The 12,762-nt window shown below is 43.3% G+C and overlaps 1 protein-coding gene across 20 annotated transcripts in view; it reads right to left on the bottom strand.

The window, feature by feature from the left end:
• The window catches only part of PTPRS (protein tyrosine phosphatase receptor type S), a 532,810-nt gene that overhangs the window by 137,876 nt on the left and 382,172 nt on the right, over positions 1-12,762 (bottom strand). For all 20 annotated transcript variants that reach the window (XM_033953845.1, XM_033953844.1, XM_033953846.1 and 17 more), the window contains exons 7-10: positions 10,158-10,427; positions 8,119-8,700; positions 1,624-1,757; positions 64-208 (exon numbers count right to left, since the gene is read on the bottom strand). In XM_033953845.1, the coding sequence (XP_033809736.1) occupies positions 64-208; positions 1,624-1,757; positions 8,119-8,700; positions 10,158-10,427 (1,131 nt within the window). The remainder of the gene's footprint in view (positions 1-63; positions 209-1,623; positions 1,758-8,118; positions 8,701-10,157; positions 10,428-12,762) is intronic.

Genomic DNA, 12,762 nt, shown 5'->3' with positions numbered 1-12,762 from the left:
ACTAACCCTATTCACCACAATTCTTTCTCCCTCAAATAAAGCCAAGAAAAGAAAGACACCTACTGGACTGACGGGTTCGTTCCCTGATCTCTGGCGTCCAAGCCCCAAGGCCTTGCTGAGAACGGGCAGCTAGGCGAAATATATACTCTGTATTTGGCTTCAGGCCTTCCACTGTGTAGGAAGTCATAGGTTCGAAGCTCTTCAGTACCTTAGGGCAAGACAATTAAAAAATAATAAGACATGGCAGATAGCTTTTCAAACTCATGAAGGAAGAGGACACCTGTGTCAGCATGCACAGAATGGGAATCAAAAAGCAGCTTTTGACTAGGAAGTGAAAGAATGTGTCATAAAATTTGTCACAGGAAGCCTATCTGCTGTGTTGAAATCATTCACCAATGCATTCCATCCTGAGCAGCCTCATTCTTGATATATCTGTTTGCAGTTGGTATGTTACCACTTGCAGTTGCCATGATCTCTTTCTACAACTGGGTGCCTCCATTTAGATGCCCTAATTACATGTGGTAGGAGCTTATTCTATAATGGAACCCAGGCAGGTATGAAGGAAGGAGTGGCCTAGTAGTTAGAGCTACAGCCTCAGCATCCTGAGGTTGTGGATTCAAATCCGACACTCCTCGTGATTCTAGGCAAGTCACTCAATCTTCCATTGCCCCAGGTACATTAGATAGATTATGAGCCCACCAGGACAGATAAGGAAAATGCTTGAGCACCTGAATGTAAACCACTTAGAAAACCTCAATAGGTGGTATATAAATACCTAAAATAAATAAATGTGCCTAACTTTTAGGTGCCCCCAGTTACACTGCCCTAGAGCTGGTATTAAGGCAAGACACACAAAGGCAAATGGAGTCTGGAGGTACAGGCTAATAATGCCAAAATCCAAAGGAATGATTGAAGTTGCATCCTTAAATACTTCTGAGCTATAGTCCAAATTATGTAGCCCAGTTCTTAAGGGCTGCCAACATGAATATCCCCAGCAGAGGTTTATTTGCATATGGTGGTTCTAGTTAATGATAAATTTATACATTGTTTGCCTGATTCTCAAAACAGCGTCCTGATTGTAGGCGATGATAGGCATCCTACCATCATGTAACAGACCAATCAGGACATATACTTAAAATAATTATGCTGTGAAAGACATCTACAATGTAGGCGTCTAACTCATGCCTACAGATGTGCCTAGACATGCCTATGGATGCCTAAGGCCGGTGTATGCGTGGCTTACATCGGTTAGGCATCCCTAGGCGCAAGTCAGACACCTTATGTGTAGGCCTGTAAAACGCTGGCCTACGTTTAAGGAGGCTGTACAAAAAATAGACTAGATTCTGGATGCAGCGCCTACGGTGATTGACATGCGGTAGGCACCCATGCGGCAGGTGCTGTTTCCAGAATCAGGCCTTTTGTTTCCTCTGAAAAAAACAGACCTGTTGGCAGCAAAAACAAGAGTCTGATGCAATGCCTTCTTATCTCACTGGCTCATTCACTGCACCATTACAGCTGCTTTACCTTTTTTTGCAATGCCTCTTTAAGGATTTATAAATTTGTGGTACTGCATCTACCTTTCCAAGTTTGTTTGCAGACCGCTTACTCTTTCAAGAGATTTACCTCTTTGCCAAGGTCTCCTTCCTTATAGTAAAGCTCATACTTCACAATGTTTTCCTGCCGAGATGGACTCCATGTTAACCCGATGCTGGTCTCAGTTTTGGCTTCTGCTCTGAAGTTCATCGGTTGTCCAGGAACTAAGACCAGGGCAAAAGTAGAGCGGGAAAAGGAGTAACAAGGGGGGAGAAATACAATGTCCTTATTACTTTTCTGTGTCTGACATCTGTAGCTCTCTTCCTCTTATCATGGTCCTCCTGTTCTCTTATATAGTTTATAGATGTTTTAATGAGAATCATGCATTCTAAAGCTGCTACTCTTAAGAGATATGATAGGTGCTCTTCTCGAGAAATAAAGCACTCTTTTCAAAACTTCAAAGAATAATTGCTGAATTACATCAAATTAAACTTTAAACACATGTAAATATGTTTTATTTAAAATTAGGGTGTGTGTGTCAATTATTTAAGCAATTTAACTGGCCAGAAATGGATCCTGGACAGCTTATAAATCACTTGTTTAGGGCTAAGTGGTCATTTTCAGCAGCACTGAACTGGTTAAGAACATAAGAATAGCCTTACTGGGTCAGACCAGTGGTCCATCTATCCCAGTATCCCTTCTTCAAAGTGGCCAATCTAGGTCACAAGTACCTGACAAAAAACCTCCAAATAGTGGCAACATCCCATACTACTGATCCAGGGGAAGCAGTGGTTTCCCCCATTTCTCAACAGCAGACTATGGACTTTTCCTCCTGGAACTTGTCTAAACCTTTTTTTAAACCAATTACGTTAACTGCTCTTACCACATCCTCTGGCAACGCATTCCAGAGCTTAACTATTCTCTTAGTGAAAAAATATTTCCTCCTATTGGTTTTAAAAGTATTTCCTAGTAACTTCATCGAGAGTCCCCTAGTCTTTGTAATTTCTGATAGAGTAAAAAAATCGATCTACTTGTACCAGTTCTATACCACTCAGGATTTTGTAGACTTCAATCATATCTCCCCTCAGCCGTTTCTTTTCCAAGCTGAAGAGCCCTAACCTTTTTAGCCTTTCCTCATACAAGAGGAGTTCCATCCCCTTTATCATCTTGGTCGATCTTTGAAACTTTTAACACAATACTCAAGGTGAGGTCACACCATGGACTGAAACAGAGGCATTATAACATTCTTACTATGAGTGCCAGAGTATTTACTAAGCCAGCTCATGCTAAAACCTCCAGTGCAGGTTGATAAATGGGGCCCTAGTCTTGTTTACCATCCCTTTTCTAATAATTCATAGCATCTTGTTTGTTTTTTGGTCACTGCCGCACATTGGGCAGAAGGTTTAAGCATATTATCTACAATGACACCCATATCTTTTTATTGGCCACTGACCCCCAAGGTGGACCCTATTATTATGATTTGGGTTTTTCTTTTCAATGTGCATCCCTTTGCATTTGTCCACATTAAATTTCATATTTCATTTGGACACCCAGTCTTCCAATTTCCTAAGGTATGCCTACAACTTTGAACAGTTTAGTGTCACCTCACTTGTTGTTCCAATTTCCAGATCATTTATAAATAAGATAAATAGCACCAGTCCTAGTACGGTTCCCATTGGCACTCCACTATTTACCTTCCTCCATTGAGAAAAATAGCCATTTAACCCTACCCTCTGTCCAATAACTAGTTCGTAACCAACAACTGAACATTGTCTCCTATCCCATGACTCTTTAATTTTCTCAGAAGCAGCTCATGAGGAACTTTGCCAAAAGCTTTCTGAAAATCTAGATACACTTCATCAACCAGTTAACCTTTAGCCACACCTTCAAAGAAGTCAAGTAAATTGGTGATGCAAGACCTCTCTTGGTTGAACCCATGCTGACTCTGTCCCATTAAATCATGTTTGTCTACATGTTCCACAATTTTATATTTTTATAATTGTTTCCACTATTTTGCCTGGCACTGAGTCAGGCTTACCGGTCTGTAATTTCATAGGTCTTCTCTGGAACCCTTTTTTAAAAGGTTAGTGCTGCTGAAAATGTCTGGTTAGCACCCATCTTGAAACTGGTTATTCTGGGTTCAGAGTCAGCACTTGGCTGGTTAAATGCCAATATTCAGCACTTAACCAGTCAGGTAACTGCATTAAGTACGACCGCATAAAAGTCAGTCCTATCTTTATGTGGTGCTCTATAGTTAGTTAAGTGCTGGATATCACAGTTAACCGTCTCTGCTTTAGCTGGCTCCTTAAACCCAGAAATTCAATGCTGAAGCCTGGACGCAGTCCAGCCCTGAAATTCCAAGCATAATGCTGTGGGGAGTCAGCAAAAAACTGAGGCTCGGATTCTATAATCGGTGCTGGTATTTTAGGCACCAGTAGGTGCCCAAGCTCAGTAAAAAAAAAAAAATAAATGCCGTTTTAACAGTTAAAAAAATTGACGCCGGAATCACACTTCTGTAGGCACTTTAAGCTGTCTAATGCTACTGTAGGTGTGGCTAAAGCGCAGTTGGAAGAATACCGTATATACTCGAATATAAGTCCATCTGAATATAAGTCGAGACCCCCATTTTCCCCCCCAAAAAGGAGGAAAACGGTTGACTCGAATTTAAGTCGGGCCCTACCAGGATCTGCACCCAGTGTCCCCTCCGTCACGCTCTCCTCTGCAAGGTTCTGCACTCAGCCTCCCTCTCTGCCAAGTTCAGCATCCAGCACCCATCCCCCTTCCCTCCCTGCCCTGAACTCAGTCCCATTCCCTACCAGGCTGTGAACCAAGCCCCCTTCCCTGCCAGGTGAACACTGTCCCACCTTCCTTCCCTGTACTCTCTTCCCCCTAAAAAGAGCCAACCTCAGCAGTGATGTCACAATGGCTTGATTGTCCCGTACTCCCCTCTGCCCTCTAATCCAGCCAGCAGATTACCAGTAACCATTTCCCTTAACTTAAACCACCTAGTGGTAGGCCGGGACGTGAGGGATCCCTCCCGTCTCCTGCCCCGTACGACACTAACAATTACCACCCTCCCTCCTTCCCTCCCTTGCGTACCTGTTTGTTCCCTGGTGGTCCAGCGTGTATCCCACGCTGAAATCCTCCAGAAGATTGTAAAGGTAAGTAGCCAGCGGCGCACCCGGGCCGGCACGCAGGAGCAAGCTTTTCTTCTCCCGGCCGGCCCTGCACCACTCCTTGATAGGCTGCTGCGAGAACCGCTAATCCCGCAAGAACTTGCGGCAACCTATCAAGTAGCGGTGCAGGGCTGGCTGAGAGCATGAAAAGCTCACTCCTGCGTGCCAGCCCAGGTGCGCCACTGGCTGCTTACCTTTACCATCTTCTGGAGGATTTCAGTGGGGGATACATGCTGGACCACCAGGGAACAAATAGGTACGTGAGGGAGGGAAGGTGGTAATTGTTAGTGTCGGCCGGGGCAGGAGACGGAAGGGATCCCTCCTGTCCCGGCCTAAGGCAGGCCTGCAGGAAGTCTGGGAGGGTTTTGGGTGGTCACTGGGGGATGGCCCGAATATAAACCAGGGCCCCCAAAAATCCCAGTTTATATTCGAGTATATACGGTAATTCACATCAAAGGTAGGTGCTGGAAATGTAGGACTGGAAAACCCTGGCCTACATTTCCGGTGCCTACCTTTGCTGAAGGCGCAATTCTGTAAGTGGTGCAGTCATGTGATTGACATGCGATCGGTGGCCGCTTTTACGGCAGCCAACAACAGCGCCAATTAAAGAATCCAGCCCTGAATGCCACCGGCCAAGTAATGACCCTGAAATTCAATGCAAAAGCCCAGACTTGGCCCAGCATTGAATTTCTGGGGCTAGTGTTGATTTCTGCCACTGAATATTGTGCTTTGTTTTTATTGGTCAGACTGCTACCTTCATCGTGTTTTATCATACTGTACTTTGGTTGCATGTTGTGCTATTCACCTAGAGCCCTCTGCTGAAAGGGTGGGATACAAAACAAAGAAATAGAATAAATTAATCTTAAACACTGTGGGGCTCATAATAATAATAATAATAAAAAAACACGTCTAAAGTGGCCTAAATGGGTACTTGCATGATCAAAAAGCCTGATCATCCAAGTACCCATAATCAAAGCTGGTTTTAGATGTATCTAAAACCAGCTTAGGACTTTCCCCTGCCTCTAAACGCATAGAGCTAAAAGAGGCGTTTTTAGAGGAGGGGGAAAGGGCGGGAGGTGGGCCGACATACACTACAAAAGAATCTTGAAGATAGGAAGTGAGGTAAGTTGAACAACTCAAACAGTATACGATCCTCACTCAACAGGATAAACCATTCAAAAAAAGAGATGAACCGACCAACTTGTGACTTTCTTCATCTTTCTTTATTCAAAAATTTTTCTTTCTTTTTTCATATTATTCTTGCTCCAATGCTCAAATGCCTGACGGGACCCATTTCGCCAGTAGTGAAATGTTTAATATATATAAAGTAGTTAATTTGATTATTTAATTATTATATATCATAAATGAGTTGGACATTATATGAATAAGTATTTATCAAATACGTTGGTTTCCAATATTATTTCACCATTGTCTGTGGTTAGGGAGGTATTCATTCATTGAGAAATGTAATCATGTAATTGATATTAGGTATGAAGGGATGTATTGATTTATTAGAGAAAATTGAATTTGAATAAGTGATAGATTAATTTAAATACATATATTTTTATAGGACTTGCATTTTTGCATATTTAATATAGATAACTTGATCAGTTAAAATGCAGTTTTTTCAGGATGTTAACATAAACTTATGACAATATATGTATTAACTTTTTAATTCATTATATTGTATAGTGCTCCTTGCTGGAACCCTTGATAAAGCCTGTCTGGCGAAACGGGTCCCGTCGGGCATTTGAGCATTGGAGCAAGAATAATATGAAAAAAGAAAGAAAAATTTTTGAATAAAGAAAGATGAAGAAAGTCACAAGTTGGTCGGTTCATCTCTTTTTTTGAATGGTTTATCCTGTTGAGTGAGGATCGTATACTGTTTGAGTGGGCCGACATACACCCAGGTGTACAGCAGATATAACCAAAAGTTTAGGCAGGTTGTCTAGTCGGCACTTATACGTTTTACTGAAAAAGGGGCCGCTGAGCTGATCGCTGCAGCTCAGTTGCCCCAGCAACCTGCTTACCGCCTACTGCAACTATCGCTGCAGGAGAGATGGCTCATCTCTCCTTCTGCGATGGTGATTTCCCACACCCCTCTAAACCATGGCACTTCGGGGGGGGGGTCTCGCGGGTTGGCGGGCGGGCGATTGGGGGTGGGCAATCATGGGAGGGGGGTGCATCAAGGGCAGGAGGGCCTGGGATCCCTCCTACCCTTATCTTAGTGGGGGTGGGGGGTAGGGTGTTCGCCTGGGCAGGAGGGCTTGGGATCCCTCCTGCCTGATCATAATCGGGGGGGGGGGGGGAGGAGGTGCCGCCAGGCAGGAGGGCTTGGGCTCCCTCCTGTCCGATCGTAATCGGCGGGGGGAGGTCGGGATTGCCGGGGCAAGAGGGCTTGGCCTCCCTCTTGCCCCAATTGTAGTTGGGGATTCAGGATCACCGGGGCAAGAGGGCTTTTGCCCCGATCGTAATCGGCGGGGCCAGGAGGGCTTGGGCTCTCTCCTGGCCCGATGTTGTCGGCGGGGGTCGCGGGTCTCCAGGGCAGGAGGCCTTGGGCTCCCTCCTCCCCCAATCATTGTGGGGGGGGGGGGGGGATGGGGGGATTCTGTAACCGGTGTTGTTTTTGACAGACACCAGTTACAGAATCCAGCTTTTAGGCGAAGGACTGGCTCCTCCTTCGCCTAAAAGCCCTTGTTTTGGGCGTTTGGAACTTAGGCTTCTTTTAGGTTGATTATATGGTGTAAGTTTATACATAGTGGGGGTCTGGGCGTTTAAACAGCTGAATTTAGAGGCAGGCCATTATAAAAAAAAACTCCTTTTGGAGGTTTTTTAAAATAATTGACATTTTCCCTGCTTCTACTTTCAACGTTTAAGGCCTTAGGCCAAAAGGGGACTTAGACATTTTTTTTTATTATGCCCCTCCACGTATAAAAACCTAAAATATTGCCATAAGCTGCTGAGTGTGTTATCTTGTTCTGCCCTCAGCTCACATAAATGTTCTTTTAGCCCTTCTAAGCTTCCTCCTATCCACTATGGGTCCTTACTGAAACTTACAGCCCATAGGGTGTTGGTGGGGGAGGAAGAAAAATAAAACCTACAAAGTGCTGGAGGTCAAATGTAATGAATTCCTATCCAGAGAGAGTTACAGAAGAACCAAGTCCTTGAAAACAGAATAAAATCAAAACAGAGAAGACAGACTTGTTTACAAAGCAGAACTATAGTGGATTCACTAGCACTCTGTCCATTAATCTTATCAGTGCTGCCTGTTTTAAGCCAGGTGGGGCAGACAATCCTAAGCCATTCTATGCAAGATATGGTTTCTTTTTTTGGATCTCCACCGAGTACCTTCCATTGCTGTGGAGGGTGGCAGTTAAATATAGTAGACTATCATAGTACTGTGACTCACCTCCCTGCTGCGTTTTAACCTGGATTGGGTCAGAAAGAGGTCCATCTCCCACAGATGTGAATGCCAGAACCCTGACCGTGTAAGTTTCATCTTCCACCAAGCTGCTCACAGTAGTCAGGAGGCTGTCGTCTACATTGTGCTTTAGCCAGTTGCTCACTGGATGGTCTGGCTCCATGGTGTAATAGACCCTGTACCCTCGAATCTGTCCGTTGGGCTCTACTGGCTCCTCCCATTGTATGATCATGGTGGTGGAGCTCAGCATTCGTGCCTGGACGTTACGAGGAGAACTAGCAGGTGCTTGCTCCCCTGTACGGGTCACCACAGGCTCACTAGGGGGTCCCTGCCCAATTGAGTTAACAGCTGACACCCAAATCTCATACTCTGAGTTGGGGCTCAGCCCGCCAATACTGTATCGTGTAGTGGTAATATCTTCTTTGATTTGATAAGGCCCATCCTGGCTCTTAGACTTGTATTCGATGACATAGTAAGATACAGGGTCAGGATTTCCCGAGTCCCAAGTAATTGTGATGCTAGTCGCAGTGGTCTCTGTTACCACTGGCGTTCCAGGAGCTTTGGGCAGTGCTGAAAAAAGAAGTTACAATCTTGTAATAAAACAGCATCTGACTTTCAGAGAAGAGGAAAAAGTAAAACACAAATTCCCATCTTTCTTCCCACACAAGACAAACTGGGTTATCTGTGCTATGGTGCAAAAGACTCATGCTCAAACATAAGTCCTGATGTTCATTTACAACTCTGCCATGTTGCCATATCCCGCAAAATCTAGTAGCAAATTTACGAATGACATTAGCCAAACAGAAAGATATCACCTATGGTTTGGCTGCCTTGTATGTCTACAGTTACAATGCATAAATGATGCAGAGGCAACCCATTGATCAAAAAATGGTATTGAAAGGGGCTTCAAGTCTCGGAAGACCTGCTCCTTCCAGCCCTTGACAGGCAATGGTGCGGCACCTATGTCGCCCCTTTTGTTATGTTGGTTTGGAGATATAATGGGGAAAAAAACATAGATTGTTAAGTAGATACGATCATCAGATAGAAAACAGACACAAACTACACTTAGTTGGCTGCCTTTGGAAACTAGACCATCAAACAGTGTTTCTAGAATAAATCTGCAATATGTTAAACACCTTTTCTTTTGTCTATTACTGCTCCGTTAGAAGAAAATATTCAAACATCTGGAGACCACAGTAGAGTGAGAGAGGAAATGCCTCAGACCTGCAATCTAGTGATTAATAACACACTGGGAAAACACACTTCAAACACCTCAAGGAAGGCGCTTTCCCGCCTTATTTTCTTTTTCTTACAATTCATAATTACAATGTACCATTAATTACTACTGTAGATTTCTAATGCTAGTCATTAGTCTAAGATAACAATACTTTATTGTATTTGGGATGCAAATATCTCTTTTCTCTCCATCTCATTTTGTTCTTGTTCTTTTCCTCCAAACCATTTCTTGCTACCCTCCATGATGTTGGTCTATCGCTCATCATTCAGGAAACTGCTATTATATCTTCACTTTCAAATATGACAAATGGAAAGCTACATAAGTGCTGGAAACCAGATGGTCTTGTTTTAATTAGCTTGTCTAAATCTGAGGCTCTCATTCACCCCTGTGGGCTGGAATACGAATGTGGGAGGCAAAAAATTTGCAAGCAGGTCACAAGATAGATACCCATAAGTAAGATTCAGGAAAGTCAGTCTGCAGTCTGTCAAATTTTTGTTAAATATAATAATGAGATCAAATGAATGTTTGAAAAGTTATAGAGTTTTAACATTTTCAATGTACAAACCAAATAAAAAAAATGTTAAGATGTATTAGAGTGATTTAACTGAGTAGTGGGTTCTTAAGAAGCTTGTAACTTAGTGAAATAGAAACAAGAAAGTTAAAAGCCACCTGTCTAAACTCAATGAGAAATAAACCGATAACTTCCTATGGGAGTCCTAGAAAGCCTGGAGCAATAGATGCATATCTGCATGATATCGCAGGTGACATCCAGGTCTTTCCTCACACTTACATTTCACTGTAATTTGTGCAATGGCATCAATAACACCTAGGCTGGACATGGCAACACAAGTGTAGTTTGCAGACTCTTTGATGTTGGTAAGTTCCAGGACGTTGCGTCCTACAGGCATGTCATCCTCTGGGGTCAGATCCTCCCCTCCCATCATCCACTTCACATACGGCATTGGCGAGCCAACTGCAACACAGGTGATATTCACGTTGCCCCCGGGCATGATTTCTTGGCTGATGGGTAGGATTGAGAATCGAGGTGCAACCCGACGAACTGCGGATGAAATGCACAAGGGTAATAAAAAAAGTGGAAAACTTCTTAAGCACAGACAGAACCTTCTTTTGAAATCAAAAATAAATAAAACAAAAAGAACTTCAAAAAACTTACTTCACAAACAATATAAAATAGATAATATATAAGACATAAAGCCATATTTCATAGCAACAGGGTTCCATAGATCAAGAGTAGACCCCCTCACAGCACAGAAAAATACACAAAAATTTATTAGCAATTTCTCATCTTTAAGGACAGATCTGACATTTCAGATTAAAATCTCCTAAAAGCCCATGGGTTTCCCTTCTTCCTGACCTCTTGTTCTCTGGAGTCCTGATGTTGCTTTTTTGTCACCACAGACTTATTGCAAAGACATTTTCAAGTGGCTCTTTTCCTAAGGGCCAGAAATTCCAGAGCCTGAATTCTCTTCTATTAGGACATATAGAACTTCAGGTCACATAATTCTTTTGGTACTTTTCCTTGCATAACAAGGTACTGCTGTTCCTAAGGACCACTGTAGTCTCTGACCTTGTTTCAGGCAGGGACAATGTGGGAAGGAGAAGGCTAAATGCTCAAGCCTGTTAATGACTTACTTTAAAATCAAATCTGAGTCCTCCTAAGGGGCTCCCACCTTTACCCCTTACCTCCTCACCTCAATAAACCACTTCAGGGTTGCTCTGAGGGAGTAATACGGGTTCAGGGCTAAAATTTAGTTTGTGAGCTGTAAGCCTCCAGGAGGAGTCCAATGATCAAAAAGATGAGAAACTCTAATGAAATTTTTGTGGTTTTTGGGTGTAGAAACCCTAACGAAGCCTCTTTTAGATTTTACACGTTTCCATCGATAGATGCAGCTTTCAGATTCACAGACATCATGCAAAAATAGGTAAAAAAATATAAAGAGAAAGAGAGAGAGAGAGAGTGTGTTGAAGATAAAAATGCAGAGGAATATAAACTCAAGGGCCACTAGCAAATGCCCACATGAATACTAGAGAGAGAAAGAAAGAAACAGACAGAAATAGAAAGAGGAGGGAAAGGGGTAGGGGAATCCCACTTTAATGCTGCATACTTTTATCAGCCGATGTGATCAAGGAGCTCATTTTCAAAGCTCTTAGACTTTGTGTGCCTAAGTGCTTTGAAAATGAGCTGCCAAATGTGGTAACATATTGTCACATCTCAGCCCTGGGCAATAATAAAAACAAGGTAATGAATTTGGAGAAAAACATGACATGTTCTGTGCATCTGCTTAACTTAGAAGTGGATGCAGCTTCCAGACCTTACAGAATAGAACGTGGACACAGGGAGAAAGATGAATCTTTTTAGCTCTGTTTTCTGAAAGTGACTTAAAATTGGCACCTACAGCTTAGAGGGACATAGCTCTAAGGTATCATGCAGGGTGAAACATCAAACCCCTCCCTGGCCCTCACATAGTCTGTACCCTCTACTGGAATTTGGGCAAGTCTCTTCCTCATATGCAGGACAAGAGGAAGTTATTGAAGGGAAGAGTTTTGTACACTGTACTAATGTCAGGTAGGGAGAGACTCCCTCAGCCTATGCCAGTATCAAATAGAGATGGTGTCTTTTCCCAATCTGCAATACCATTGGGTGGGGACCTCTTTCAATCTGCATTAGGCAGACAGAAGGGGCTTTCATCCAGTCTGAATTACCATTGTGTAGGGGGGGGGGGGGGAACATCTCAGCTTGCATTGCTATCAGGGAGAGAGAAGGGGCCCTCACCCAATCTGCACCAGCATTGGGTCGGGTGGGGTGGGGGGGGGCAAATGAATCTCTCTTTCTGAATTTCCATCAGGCAGAGAAAAGAAGCCTTCATGCAATCTGCAGTGACAATAGGTAGGAGAGGCCCGGGAACCTCTCTCAATTTGCATTGCCATCAGGCAAAAGGAATGGGCATTTGGCTACTCTGTATTACTACTGGGGGGGGGGGGGAACTTTGTGACTGGATTACTATCAGAGAGAAGGGGGTCTCCTTCAATCTCTCTTAGCATCAAGCAGGGATACTCAGTCTATAAATATATTTATAATAAGATGTTAAACTGAGTTTTTGTGTCTGTCTGGAACAGACTCCCAAGTGCATCCCTTGCTTGGCAGATGTTGCTATGGTTACTTGGTCTTGAAGTGCAGAGTCTAGTGAGCAACATTAACTAAAAGCAGATATTGTTATGATGTGCAGGAGCTCTGGCAAGGTTCTTTTAAAAATGAAGTCCCTCTTCTGCTTTGCTAGATTACCCAATTGCTAATGAATACCTTTTCTCTGCTGCTCCCATCCCCTAGCAACCATCCAAAGCTACTAATACCAAAAGCTACATAGGAAGTGTGA

This window comes from Geotrypetes seraphini, chromosome 8 (assembly GCF_902459505.1).
Source record: "Geotrypetes seraphini chromosome 8, aGeoSer1.1, whole genome shotgun sequence".
In the NCBI taxonomy this organism is placed as follows: Eukaryota; Metazoa; Chordata; class Amphibia; order Gymnophiona; family Dermophiidae; genus Geotrypetes; species Geotrypetes seraphini.
This window is presented reverse-complemented; position numbering and strand designations above follow the sequence as displayed.